The 13,514-nt window shown below is 31.2% G+C and overlaps 1 protein-coding gene across 4 annotated transcripts in view; it reads left to right on the forward strand.

Moving 5' to 3' along the window:
• Nucleotides 1–13,514, forward strand: part of LRP1 (LDL receptor protein 1) — a 68,281-nt gene that overhangs the window by 23,666 nt on the left and 31,101 nt on the right. For 3 of the 4 annotated variants that reach the window (XM_088193193.1, XM_088193196.1, XM_088193194.1), the window contains exons 2-24: nucleotides 2,670–2,771; nucleotides 4,904–5,053; nucleotides 5,129–5,257; nucleotides 5,332–5,448; nucleotides 5,523–5,648; nucleotides 5,726–5,867; nucleotides 5,938–6,053; nucleotides 6,160–6,322; nucleotides 6,388–6,788; nucleotides 6,863–7,000; nucleotides 7,142–7,319; nucleotides 7,395–7,646; nucleotides 7,707–7,862; nucleotides 9,875–10,122; nucleotides 10,196–10,364; nucleotides 10,429–10,517; nucleotides 10,582–10,665; nucleotides 10,742–10,829; nucleotides 10,900–10,976; nucleotides 12,267–12,409; nucleotides 12,472–12,678; nucleotides 12,748–12,985; nucleotides 13,063–13,308. In XM_088193193.1, coding sequence (XP_088049319.1) covers nucleotides 2,670–2,771; nucleotides 4,904–5,053; nucleotides 5,129–5,257; nucleotides 5,332–5,448; nucleotides 5,523–5,648; nucleotides 5,726–5,867; nucleotides 5,938–6,053; nucleotides 6,160–6,322; nucleotides 6,388–6,788; nucleotides 6,863–7,000; nucleotides 7,142–7,319; nucleotides 7,395–7,646; nucleotides 7,707–7,862; nucleotides 9,875–10,122; nucleotides 10,196–10,364; nucleotides 10,429–10,517; nucleotides 10,582–10,665; nucleotides 10,742–10,829; nucleotides 10,900–10,976; nucleotides 12,267–12,409; nucleotides 12,472–12,678; nucleotides 12,748–12,985; nucleotides 13,063–13,308 — 3,759 coding nt within the window. Of the gene's footprint in view, nucleotides 1–2,669; nucleotides 2,772–4,903; nucleotides 5,054–5,128; nucleotides 5,258–5,331; nucleotides 5,449–5,522; nucleotides 5,649–5,725; nucleotides 5,868–5,937; nucleotides 6,054–6,159; nucleotides 6,323–6,387; nucleotides 6,789–6,862; nucleotides 7,001–7,141; nucleotides 7,320–7,394; nucleotides 7,647–7,706; nucleotides 7,863–9,874; nucleotides 10,123–10,195; nucleotides 10,365–10,428; nucleotides 10,518–10,581; nucleotides 10,666–10,741; nucleotides 10,830–10,899; nucleotides 10,977–12,266; nucleotides 12,410–12,471; nucleotides 12,679–12,747; nucleotides 12,986–13,062; nucleotides 13,309–13,514 lie in introns of those variants that run through there. The other variant, XM_088193197.1, reaches the window with a different exon arrangement.

A 13,514-nucleotide genomic window follows, 5' to 3' on the forward strand; every position in this document is an offset into this window, starting at 1 on the left:
AAACTGGCGATTATTCAAAAAAATATTAATTCGTAACCGCGTTAAAAATCTCGAAAAACAGTAAAAAGAAACAAAATGTTTTAAAATCGAAATTAAAATCTAGAAAAATGATTTTTTTTTTGTTGAAAAATGTGGAATGTCAGTTTTATGTTGTCAGATGGTTAGCATAATAATACATGGTCATTATCAAGTGTTTTAGGGCCAATTTGTTCGGTTGGGCTCGCAACATTGTCAAATGGTAACACAAAAGGCAAGCGTTCGTCGCTCAAAATACATTCTCGTCCTAATTACAATTAAATAAAATTCGTTGAGAGTTATTCATGGTGTGTTCACTGTTCTGACCAACACTCGCTCGCACCTAACCTGTCCAACAATTTAGGTGCGAGCGAGATATTTTATAAGATATTTTTAAAATAAATAATTTATTGCCCATTTATAATATTTTTTTGTTCACATGATCGTCTCATATTTTTTTTTCTGACTATATGGTATTTTTATTCTAACCATTTGTTATTTATTCTGACCCTGAATAATATAATTATGACATTTCATTATTTCAATTCTAATCGTCCAAAATTTTTATTCTGACTGTGCTATTTTAATTCTAGCAATTAGATAATTAATCTGATCCTGAATAATATAATTATGACTAGGTTGTTAATAAAATTTGGACCCAAAGTTGTTTTAATTTGTTGCCCTTTAAAACTTGCGTTTAACGATTCTCATTTGATTAAACATGACATGATTTATTATAGAAAATGGGTATAGTTTTAAATATGTATGGTAATAAAATAAAAATATTATAAAATAAATTTGTGCACGGGTGTACTCTTGGCAATGGCGGGCGCTATGCATTGACAGCGTTAAAAAATGTTACATTAATAGGATCATATAACAATAGATTAATCTATTATAAAATGTGGTATCATATTATTAAGACTTTTTCACGGAAAAAATATGTAAAAACATTTTAAAAACCACTGGTGTAGAAATGTTTTGATAGTACACATGTGATATGAAAACAAATATTATATATATAAAAACACCTCATGTAGCATTTTCTTTTACCAGGAACTGAAATACATGATCTTTTCAGTCCAATCCAATCCGACCCAATTGATATTTTCTCATGTGGCATCTGTTTCCCTCAAATTTAAGTCATTTCGTTCTGTCAACAAAAAGTCAATATCACGTATATATGTGTTCTTTAATAGGTTTTCAGTGAAAATTGTTTTATTTTCATCTAAATTAGTTATTTAACATTTGGATTAACTGTAATCAGATTAGACTAAGTAAATGTAGATCAAAGAACCGTTCTATATTTATGCAAAATGTTCAGTTTGTGTTTTTTCTTCTGCTTAAACCTTTTTGATTTATCTTTTCTATTTAGTTAGTTCAATAGGAATTTGCTCTAACCAATTATGAAAACAAGGTAAACCTGATTAGTAGTTAATCTTTCTTGTAATTGCTATCTTATAGCCTCGATAAACTCGTACAGGAAAAATGGTAGATGGATTTTGAACTTTAAACTGCTTTTTTAGGCATGCGGTCATATCAAACCCATACAACCAAAGCTTAGTTTATTATGTAACCAAGTCGTAGCTAGTTCAACAATTGAACACGCGCTCTTCGTATATGGTGTCTGACGTGTTTATGACTTCTTGCCTATAAACCATACGTGAGAATGACTGGTTTTCATCTCACTTGCATAAACACCTCTAGAAGAGTATACCATTAGTGTGCAAGAAACTTGTTTGCATCGTTATATCAACGTATAGATACATTCACGTATACCTATATAATATAATTGATTAGAAAGGACTTGACAGAGAACTTGCAGCGATTATCTCACGATTGTTGCACGCGTCTGCGTGTTTCAATTGAATTGTAAGCAACGCGATGATTATTCGTTATTAGCTTATTATATATCTAAAAATAATATCATTGTTAGTAGGATGAATAGGAAAATCTACGAATGAGTTTGAACCATGTTTCAATAAGGAGTGTTGTACAAAATAATGTATTTTTAAGCTTCAAAGTTAGAAATGACAACTACGCAAAAAATATTGATAACCGCAACATTACAATATCAATATCAACCATTGTCTCATTATACACAATCTTTAAATTTATGAGTATACTGTGTTTTACTCGTTATTCTTCAATTATCACACCTATCAATGAGAACTTATTTTTAACGCCGATTGTTCAATTAAAGTGACTCGTTCTCGAAACCATCTCAAAGTCAGAGGTCGCTAAAGAGATAATTCGTCACTTAGATCCCATTATGACGTCATTGACAATATGTTATTGTTTTTAATTTAAGATCCATTCTCGAGTTCAATTCATTGCCAACGATTTGACCGCGGTTAACCACTTTTGTGACCAGGATTAGACCGATTCTGAAAATAGGGTCTAATAAAATGTATAATTGACGCAATGATTCACCAATCCAGTGCGAGTGTTTAATTCATTCCCCAATGAAAATGTTTTTTTATATTTTTGATGAACGATGTGTAATCTGATGATAAGGATCATATTCTTTTTTATTAGATCGCGTTAGCTGTGGTTTTTCAACTGTAACCATATCACCACATACTTTATTGTATTACTACTATCTACTCAATTTCAGTTTTATCTTTTTTTAATGTCATCATATTTTATTTCAGACCAAGAAAGCAAATGCGGACCAGCTGAGTATAGATGTAACGATGGCAGATGCATTGAAATAAGGCAGTGTTCTTCACTACAGAATTGCGACGATGTTTGCCGTAAGTAAATTTATTATCTTAGAAATATAAAATTATGTTTTTAAAATAAACTAGCTGTGTTATCTTAACTTGTTTTATTTTATTCTATTTTTCACTTAATTCCTAAATTTACTGTTTTACATTAGGTGATTTAATGTTTAATTGCTATATTTGTAAAATATAATAAAATTTATTTTTATATTATTTAGTAAGTGGAAATTTCAGTACTATATATGTATTGAAAACGTAAATTTTCGAATCGTCTCGAAGATCGGGTTGAATTCAGGTAACTGTTTTGCTGGACTTATTCGACGGTTTAAGTGTAAAGCAGTTTAAAACTCGATGATTCGGGGTGCGAAACTATTTGTTGTCTAATAAATAACTAGTTAGACGTAAAAGGTATCGAATGTACATATATTCCTTGATTTCATTTTTTGGTCATTCCTGCGAGATATAATAAAATTTGAGGGCACGATAAATGCTGTAGTTTTTATTATATCGACATGATTTTTTTAAATCTCGGCTAAGTTCGTTAGCCAGTCTAATCCGCCATATTGTTGCAAATGGCGACTATTAAATAAAAATACAAAATCGTAACTCTGTTAAAATACCTAGAAAAAAAAGTAGAGGCCCAAATTATTTATTTTACATTTTTTTGTAATTTATCCGGATTTTTTTAGATATTATAACAGCCGTAGTTTTAATAATATTCACATAAAACTTGTTCTAAAAATAGATCTTTTAAATATCTCAGCTACATTTGTTAGACAGTTTCAATATGGCAGCTATTCAAAACAATAAAAAAAAACGTAACTTTGTTTAAAAAAAGAGGTTAAAAACATTTAAAAATTTTAAAAATAAAAATATTTTGTGAGATACATATAACAAATGATCTGCTAAATTGTTTCAAAATAATGCCTATTAAAAAATAAAATTTAAACAAAAAAATTTTTAAATAAGTTTGAAAAAAATCTTAGAGTAAAATGTAATAAAGTCAAAAACATTATATAGTAGATAATAAAATAATATGAAAAAATAAAATAAAATCCTACTTTTTGTATGCAATTTTATATACAAAATTAGATCTAATTCCTGCGGGTTTTTGCCAGACAAAATTTTTGCAAATACTTAGATTATTATATTTCATATAACGCCGACGAGACAGGACACAAACATATCAATTAGTATTATAAGCTTTTAGCAAGTCCTTGTGACTAATTTCGTCGCAACGATCACGGATGATACTACTAGTATATTTTGATAATTTTTTCGTATTTATAATACTAAGATTTCCATAAAAAATACGCCATTCGATTACTAGCTAAACTTATTTTTTTAAATGTCAATAACTCAAGAACTGACAAGTTTTTGAAAGAAGGTCATTAACAAAAATACGTGGAGTTTTTTTTTAATATAAATAAAAAAAACGTTGAGGTTAAATTGGCTGCGCAAAGCAAAATTTTATATTTCACTTTTATACTATCCTAAATAAATGTTGATATTGAATTGGCCGAGCAGTGCTATATTTCAGACGATTTATTCTTAAAATGTAATTAGCAACTAAAAATTAATTTAAAATATCAAAATGGTTTTGAACGTGGAGCAATTTTTTTTATTAAAATTGCACTGTAACTACAGAAAATTCGGTTCATGACGGTCTCTGACTCTGGCTTTTTGAGGCTCGCGCGATTACTGTGATAATTTGAGATCAACAATTCCCAGAAGTTAGTTTTTAGAAATATAATTTAACCATTTCTGTCGTATTTTTGCCAAATTGTGAAAAAAATACAGCGAATTTGAAAAATGCTAAGCTAAATTTCTAGATTATGTACTAAAATTTGTTTATATTAATTTTATAAAATAATAATAATTAGACATATTCAGTAACCCCCCCCCCCCCCCAATAGCACGGTAAGTTGTGTAGTTAGGGGACTAGAAAATAATCATACATTTTTTCAATATGTACGTACGAATCAGGTGCGTGTTGTAAGATATCCTCCCTTTGGTTCGCTCACACATAAAGTAACTGGCACTCAAATAGCACGTTCCCAATTTACCGTGTTATTGGGGAGTCTACTGTATTTCTTTCACTATTCGAATATATATGTATATAAAATATTATTAACTTATTTTTTTTTGTTCATACAAATTAGGAAACTCCACCAGTTGCATTCAAGACAATCAATTCGAATGCACTCTCACAAAGAAATGCATCCCAAATGGATGGGTCTGCGATGGAGACGTAGATTGTGGTATACACGAGAAATACGGCGAAGATAAGTCCGATGAAGCACCAAACAGATGTTATTATCTCTCCTTTATTTACTTAATATCATTCAATACTTTGCTGTATCATATTTACATCGATATATGTTTAGGTCTCGTTGGAGTAAAATGTCAACCAAACGAAGAACATTGCAATGATAAGCTCACGTGTCTTCCCATTGAAATGTTTTGCGATAATCACGGAAACTGTCCGGACAATAGCGACGAATGGGATTTTTGCAGTCAGTTCTATTTCTATTTTTTTTTTTTATTCAATCTCGATCTAATATATATATATAATATCAATGTTTTTTAGGAAATGTCAAGTTTTCTTGCAATAACACAAAATGTGATCACGGATGTAGACCTACCGTAGCAGGTCCTAAATGCTTCTGCCCCCAAGGAGAGTCTCCAGAAGGTGAAAAGTGCGTCGGTAAGTCTGCCCACATGGAAATGAATTACATAACCTGATATCAATGTTTGTTATGATGTAAATATTTATTTTAGATATGGATGAATGTATGTTTGACTCTAAATGCGATCAATTATGTCAAAATACCGTCGGATCTTACAAGTGTTCGTGTGTTGAGGGCTATCAATTATACAACATGTCATACTGCAATGCAATCAATGGTAAGATAGGTGTAATATTCATTGATTTTTATGTATGAGATACTAAGTTAATAAATATTTTTATTCATCTTATATAGATCCTGTAGATGAAGAACCTTCAATTATTTTCTCCACTCAGAGGGATATAAGAAGAATAAAACTCGACGGCACACCATGGAGCGGAAACTCAACTTTGAAATTGCTTAACTCGCATGCTTTGGAGTTCAATTTCGAAAATAGGTTCGTACAATTATTTTTAAATATAATATATATAGCCAGAAGGTCTTATTTTATCTATTTTTTCTTTCAGATCCATCTGCTATATTTATAATAAGGTTACAAAATCATCGTTTTGCTGTTCGAGTATTGACGATTTGAATGAAAAGTGGTATATGCCTTCGCCATCATTATTTCCTGAATTAGAATGTAAGTTTTTTAGCAAAATCACACCTGTTGAAAAATATATTAATTAAATTTGAAAATATTATTGTTGTATTTTTTAAATCATTATTATTTATTTTACCTCTTTCAGCTATTCATCAAATATCATTAGACTGGGTGTCGGGAAATTGGTATTTTTTAGACGATCACAAGGAAATTATCTTAATATGCAATAGTACTTTAGAAGTCTGTGATATTTTGTTAGAAGTAGATCTGAGCAAACCTAGAGGAATTGCACTCGATCCGACTCGAGGGTAAGGTTAACCTTACGCAATAGTCTAATGATTTATATGTTTTTAATATATTTTTTGTAATATAGAGTGATGTTCTTCACCAAATGGGGTTATTCCGCACCAACTTTGGAACGTTGCGACTTAAACGGTTCTAACCGGGAAGAAATTGTAACATGGAAGATTGTATATCCGTACGGAGTCACCGTAGACATTCCGTCGGCTATGGTGTACTGGGTTGATACCTATCTGGACTTTGTCGAAAGAGTGGATTATTACGGCAAGAGTAGAAAAATCATAAAGCAAGGAAATTTAGCTCAAAATTTATATTCAGTGTCTATATTCGAATTGAATCTATTTGTGACTTCATGGCAGAATCAATCAATAATCAGATTGAACAATAGAAATGCAGACAACTATAAAGTTATACACTACAACATATCCAGGCCATATTCGGTACATATTTTTCATAGACAGAAACAGCCAATCGGTAACTATCTCCAGCATATTTGATTAATTATGTTCAAAATCGTGTTTTAATTGCCCATTTATGCTTTGATACAGTTCAACATCCTTGTAAAACACATAATGGAGGTTGTATGCATTTGTGTATACCGGCGTATACAAATGACACAAAGAAGCCTTACGCAAACTGCATGTGTAAGCCTGGATTCCGTCTAAGAGGTCATGGAGAGTGTGTATGTAAGTGTACTTTCATTATAAAAGATATGGTTCACAATGAAATAAGAAGAACTATTAAAAACTAATCAGCATCTTATTCCGATGTGAAACCTAGATAAAGTATTACATTCAATACTGATTTACAATTTAATCATTATATAGTAGAAAATCGATCTACGTTCTTAATATACGGAAAAGGTAAGCCGCCAATAATCAAAGCAATCGGCATTTCGCCAAATCAGAAGAATCAAATGATGATACCGATCACGGAAGTGGCGCATCCGGCAGTCTTTGATTTTGATTACAAAGAACAATATATATACTTCTCGGATATAGAAAAGTACTATTAAATATAATAATTATATTTTTTATGTATAGATATATACATATATTCAATACGCTTATGTAATTGCAGAAATATAATCCAAAGGCAGCAAATAAATGGACCCATTCGTGAAACTATACTATCGACCGACAAGCACGGCGCGGCATCAATAAGAAACTGCGAAGGTCTCTCGATCGATTGGATCAGTCGCATTTTATATTGGAGCGACGAATCGTTGCATATAATCAGTGCCATGCCTCTGTCGAATTTTGATAAGAAGAAAACGCTGATTCATGACCCGTTTATGAATCCTAGATCGATTGTTGTAGATCCTAAAAGGGGGTAAGAAATATTTTTGTATAGAACATTTATATTATTTTTAATAATACTTATTGGTTTTAGGATAATGTTTTGGTCAGAATGGCAAATCAATCCAGATTACACTGGAAAGATCGAAAAGGCGTGGTTAGACGGTACGAATAGAGAAGTCCTTGTTAATAAAGAACTCCATTGGCCGAATAGTCTCACAATCGATTACGATTTTGGATATTTGTATTGGTAAATAATCTTTGTCTATATCATCTTCGGCATGTACCCATATTCGAGCATTGTCAAATATTCATGTTTCAAGTAAACCAGAGCAAGGCTTCCGAGTTTTCGTTTTTTCTTCTCAACTGAAAAGACTCAAATTTTTTCAAAAAAATAATTAGAAGTATAAGGCTATTCGGAAATTAATGTCGTTTGTAAAGGAAACAATAAAATGCTGTTTTTTTTATTATTGATAAATTTTTCAGAAAAAGAATTGCCCTCATTAGATAAAACTTTAAGCCCGCTCTTTTAACTTTTTTATACCTTTGTAAAATTTCCGGTTTTGGAATCAAAATAGTCGAAGTCACATTAAAAATTTGTTTTCAAAATTGTAAAAACGAGCGATGTTCACTTGTTTGACTGAAAACGTACGATGTCCGTGTCGGTTTCTATTTTTTATTATTTTTATTTTAAAATTTTTTTTTTTCATTTTGTTATTATTTTTATATATCGTTTTTAATAGTTTTTATGCTCTCCTGTAAAATTTTGTCTTATTAACATATCTACTTTTTAAAAGGAAGTCTTCAATTGTTTTTTACGTCTACAATTGTCACATATCACCCATTTCTTGTCTCCGGTCACCAGATGGTGTAAAAACGATATTTTTTCTTCAAGATCTAGGAGTTCTCAGCAAGTGCGCACATGTGCTGCTTTGTACTCGTCGCTTCTTGCCTCCAAATCTTCCAGATTTTTTTCATATGATCATAAATGGTGGGTTCGGAGAATCCGAGCTTCTCTGCTAGCTGATGAATAGTTAGGGTCGGATTATTTTCAATTTCTGTGGTCAATACGTCTTTATCTGGTATTTCCAAAACTGTTTTTAATATCGAAGTCTCCCATCCGAATTTTATTAAACCATCTTTAACACTTACGTAGATATAATACATTCCCCAATACATCACAGATTGTTTTTGCTGCAATTGTTGCAGATATTTATAAAAAATCAAATAGAAATCTTCAGTCTGAATAAATTGTGCTATCGTGAATCGGTGTTTTTTTTGTTAAAATGTATAGCCGGAATGTTGATGAACCTAAAAATAACAAGACACGTGTTGACACAATGACTAGCAGAGCGCCATTAATCATCCAAACAGACCAATACAAAAAATAACATTTATTTCCAAATAACCTAACATGTACATATACAGTAGAATGCAAAATATCACAACCCTTTGGAATTATCATATTTTGTTTATACGAACGCATTTCTTCGGTGAATAACGTTTTTTTGGCAGGTGTATCACTGCATATACCCCTTTCTCTAAGTCACATTATAAGGGTTGTTTTACCAAATGTTTCACATATACTCTCTGGTAAAATCCACGATAATTTTATGCCTATCGCGTAAGCACATTCATAGTATGACACGATTTTCTGCACCTATTTTGACATTAAACTGGTTATTAATTATAATAGGCTGACTATAAAATTTGGCTTATTGATGACCTAATTGACGAATACATAATAATATTATCAATTTTCACCATAAAAGCTGACGATTAATTGGCTAGGTAACCACATAAATGAGTAATAAAAGTTCCGAAAAATCCAACCAAGGATTATGAGTATATTTTATAAGAAAGCATATTTTTAAATACTTAATCATTAGTTCATTACTATACTAAAGTAGACAAAATAATATTTTTCAAATACTGCAAATATCTTTGCACATGGACATTTTGAGAACTCATACATAGAAGACGAATTGACTATCATCCCTTGGGAATTATTCGATTTTTAATCACCAGCTAGATATCTTATATTTGTTTTCTGAAAACAGCACACAGCACATTTTATAAAGTATATCACTGGGTGGGGTATAATCCTAATCCTAAAAATTTATCACACAGCTATTTACTTTTTATATATTTGACTAGCCCGCATACAATATTTAGCAAATAGTATATACAAAAATAACATGCTAGCATTACTAAATAAACACGGTACCTTCTGTATCCTAAAATATTTTTTTATTCATGTAGGTGTGACATTTACTTGGAAAAGATAGAACGGATCCACGTTGACGGCACTTCAAGATCCAAAAGAACTCAACTGAGCGCAGCTATGCGTCCGTACAGTTTGACGTATCATGACGGATTCTTATTCTGGACCGAATACAACAGAGGCATGATTTACCGATTGAACTTATCAAATAACGTGAGTGAAATTCTCGCCGTAGAAAATCCACCGCTCTTTGACATAAAAATGTATAGCGAAATGTCACAAACTGGTACATATAAAAATATATAATTTATAACATGAATACTTTAAAATTGACTTAAAATATATATATAATATTTTAGGTAACAACGAATGCAGTATGAAAAATTGCTCTGAATTGTGTTTCAACACTCCAAATGGAGCAGTTTGTTCCTGTACTGACGGCTATACTCTTTCTGGGGCACAATGTGTGTCAGTGAAAAACTATACAGCTCCATTGTTATGCGATAAATTATTTCAATGCAAAAATAAGTTAGTCGCTCGTATTTTTTTATTTATTTATTTTTTTATTGTTATAATTATTTTGTATTTGTAGTAATTGTATTGAGAAAAAGTTTGTCTGCGACGGTAATGATGATTGCAATGATGGTTCAGATGAAGACGCAAGTCCTGGTGCTGCTTGTGGTAATTCAATTAATATATATAATAGAATTCCATAATAGTTTTAAAACATATTGCTTTATTTTAGAAAATACTATTTGTCGTAGTGATCAATTTAAATGTGATATCACAAAATGCATCACTAATTTTTGGGTCTGTGATGGTGATAAAGGTATAAAAAATATGTTTAACTCTACTTATAAATGTATAGCATCTATATTAATTGATACATATTTATATATCATTAGATTGCAATGATGGAACGGATGAAGAACCCATTCAATGTAAAAATAGTACCTGCTCCTCAGTCCAATTTCGATGTAAGATATCTGGAAAGTATGTGCTTTTATTTATTATATGTGATTACGTATTATATATTTTTATAAATACATAAATTTAATTTTAGGTGTATTCCAATAGCGTGGAAATGTGACTCTGATTATGATTGTGGCGACAACGATACGTCTGATGAAATCAACTGTGGTAAGGTTCTTCGATGAATATTTATAGTATAAATTTCGCTATTAAATTACTCGTAACCCATCCAAAGCTTATTAAATTAAAATAGCACTTTTATCTAAATTAAGCATCTTTTAAAAAATATTTTTCGGGTCTAGGACAGTTCTACACGGCCAGTTCGCCACAGTCACAGGAGCGAATGAGGATAAAAACGTTCGCTCGCAAAGACCTGTTGGTGCGCGGGGGATACTCGACAATTAATTTTACAGCGGGAACCTTTCATCAAATGGAACGCACCAAAGGATTGCTCAATATGACCGATACGGCCAAGTTGTTGAATAAACACTGATTAAAAACCAGAATGTTATAAGTTTCATAGTTTTATAGTTTCAAAACCATTCGTACAATACAAAGAGGCATAGATCTAAGAGAATCTAGTATATTTTTAACTTATGCCTTTCTAGCCGGTATTCGAGGATAATAATTTATTGTAAACACATTTACATTGCCTCCTTATTTCAAAACTAAATAAACTCATCTTTCACTAAAGCTATCTTTGTTGACACAGACTCACAATAAGAATCTATTTACTCTGTCCTTTAATGTTTCATCTGCATTTATTCTAAGATTTCTCTTACATGATTCAACTACTCAATTTTCTCATAATATTAAATATAAAATGGTACAATTGAAATCGCCCAATTAACTTTCAAGTTTATAAAAAGTATACATAAACTTAAAGCTTTACTTACATAGACGCATATTTTAAAAATACTATTAAAATCAAATAAACTTAAAAAAATAAAATCATTCTTTAGAAAATCAATTTTATCTTGCCATACATACTCTTTCATTTTTATAGCTGGTTTTGAAACTAAATGACTTGCATCCTTTCATACAATCTTGAAGCTACAATGCTTTTTTAAAAACGTACATATGTACAATATTACGTTTTTGTAAATTCTGGTGAGCTGGCTAGGAAAACTGTCTTGATTGAATGTTATTTAGTAATAAATTGTTAATACGATTTTATAATATGTATCTTAATAAATAAAACATATATTATAATTTTAGGTATCAAATATATACCAAAGAAATATTTTGAACGAAAAAAATAGTTTTTTATTAATCACTTATGTCAAAGCGAAATACATACATTAATAAAACGAGATAAGGACTTCTAAACAAACTAATTTACTCGCATGTGCTATGTAAATCATTATCTATGCTTTAGTTTTGGCCCAAAATTCTACTATGATGAGCATTACTACTTATGTAAAATAAAATGAGATACCCGTATTATTTATGTTTCAGAATATCGTAAGTGCAACATAATGGAATTCGCATGCGACAACAAAGAATGCGTCAGCTTTGACAATCGTTGCGACGGAAGAAAAGATTGCCGAGATGGCTCCGATGAATTAAACTGTCCAAAACTTTGTGATAACAAAACTATGGTACATCTCTTAATCTATAATTTAAAAAATTTCAATTATTTTTGTATGTAATTTATCAACAGATTTACTGTGCCGTTCACGAAGGTTGCTTCCCCATTCAATACAAATGTAACGGCGTTGAAGACTGTCCGGATGGCTCCGACGAAGAGGATTGTCCGCCTGATAAACTTCCCACTTCTAAACACCACCTGCATCCTAACTCGTCCGTCGAAATCAACTTGTGCGAAGCTCATGAATTTAGATGCGCCGATTCAGTTTGCATTCCAATGGTAGATGACTATAGTTTAATTATTAATTAATTGCCGATTTATTCCTAATGTTTATTTATAATTATTTAGCCGTTTAAATGCGACGGTTCCTTAGATTGCCTCGATGGTTCTGATGAGCTTTTGTGTCCACTCACAACTACCACTCCAGCTCCTATGACGACGACAACAACGACAGAATCGCCGCATGCCATACCATGTGATAAACCATCTCGAAGATGTGATAATGATACACGTTGCATCGCTCCTGATATACTATGCGATAGTGTTTATAATTGCGTTGACCGCAGTGATGAGGGTTTCCTTTGTAGTACGTAACATATTTCAATAAATTCACTATTAATATTATAATATAGACTTTTACTAATTTAATATTTATCATTTCAGGTGAAAAGGTATGTGAAAAGATCTTTGAATGTTCACACATGTGCCATAACACTCCAGAGGGTTTTATATGCTCATGTCCACCCGGCTTACATTTACAACCAGATGGCTTACGATGTTCGGAAGTACATCCTTGTTCTTCATGGGGAATCTGCTCACAGGAATGTGAACCTCATCATTCAAGACACAAATGCGTCTGCCATGAAGGATTCCAGCTAGCTAGTGATGGGTTTAGTTGCAAGAGTACTGGTAAGATTGGATTAAGTAATTCTCTTTAAGCGTTTTTTGTACCTCGCTCGATTCTCATTTTTATATATTGTATTTTTCTCCATTTTATGCCATTTTAGTTAGTTAATATTAATTTCTTAGTATAATTGTATTGAACAGTTTTGATGGATCAAAATTCATCAATAGTATAATAAAGCTACAAACCTTTTGCGCTGTTGTTGAGGGTT

This window comes from Plectrocnemia conspersa, unplaced genomic scaffold, assembly GCF_051122295.1.
Source record: "Plectrocnemia conspersa isolate PC_06_02 unplaced genomic scaffold, ASM5112229v1 ptg000009l, whole genome shotgun sequence".
Classification (NCBI taxonomy): Eukaryota; Metazoa; Arthropoda; class Insecta; order Trichoptera; family Polycentropodidae; genus Plectrocnemia; species Plectrocnemia conspersa.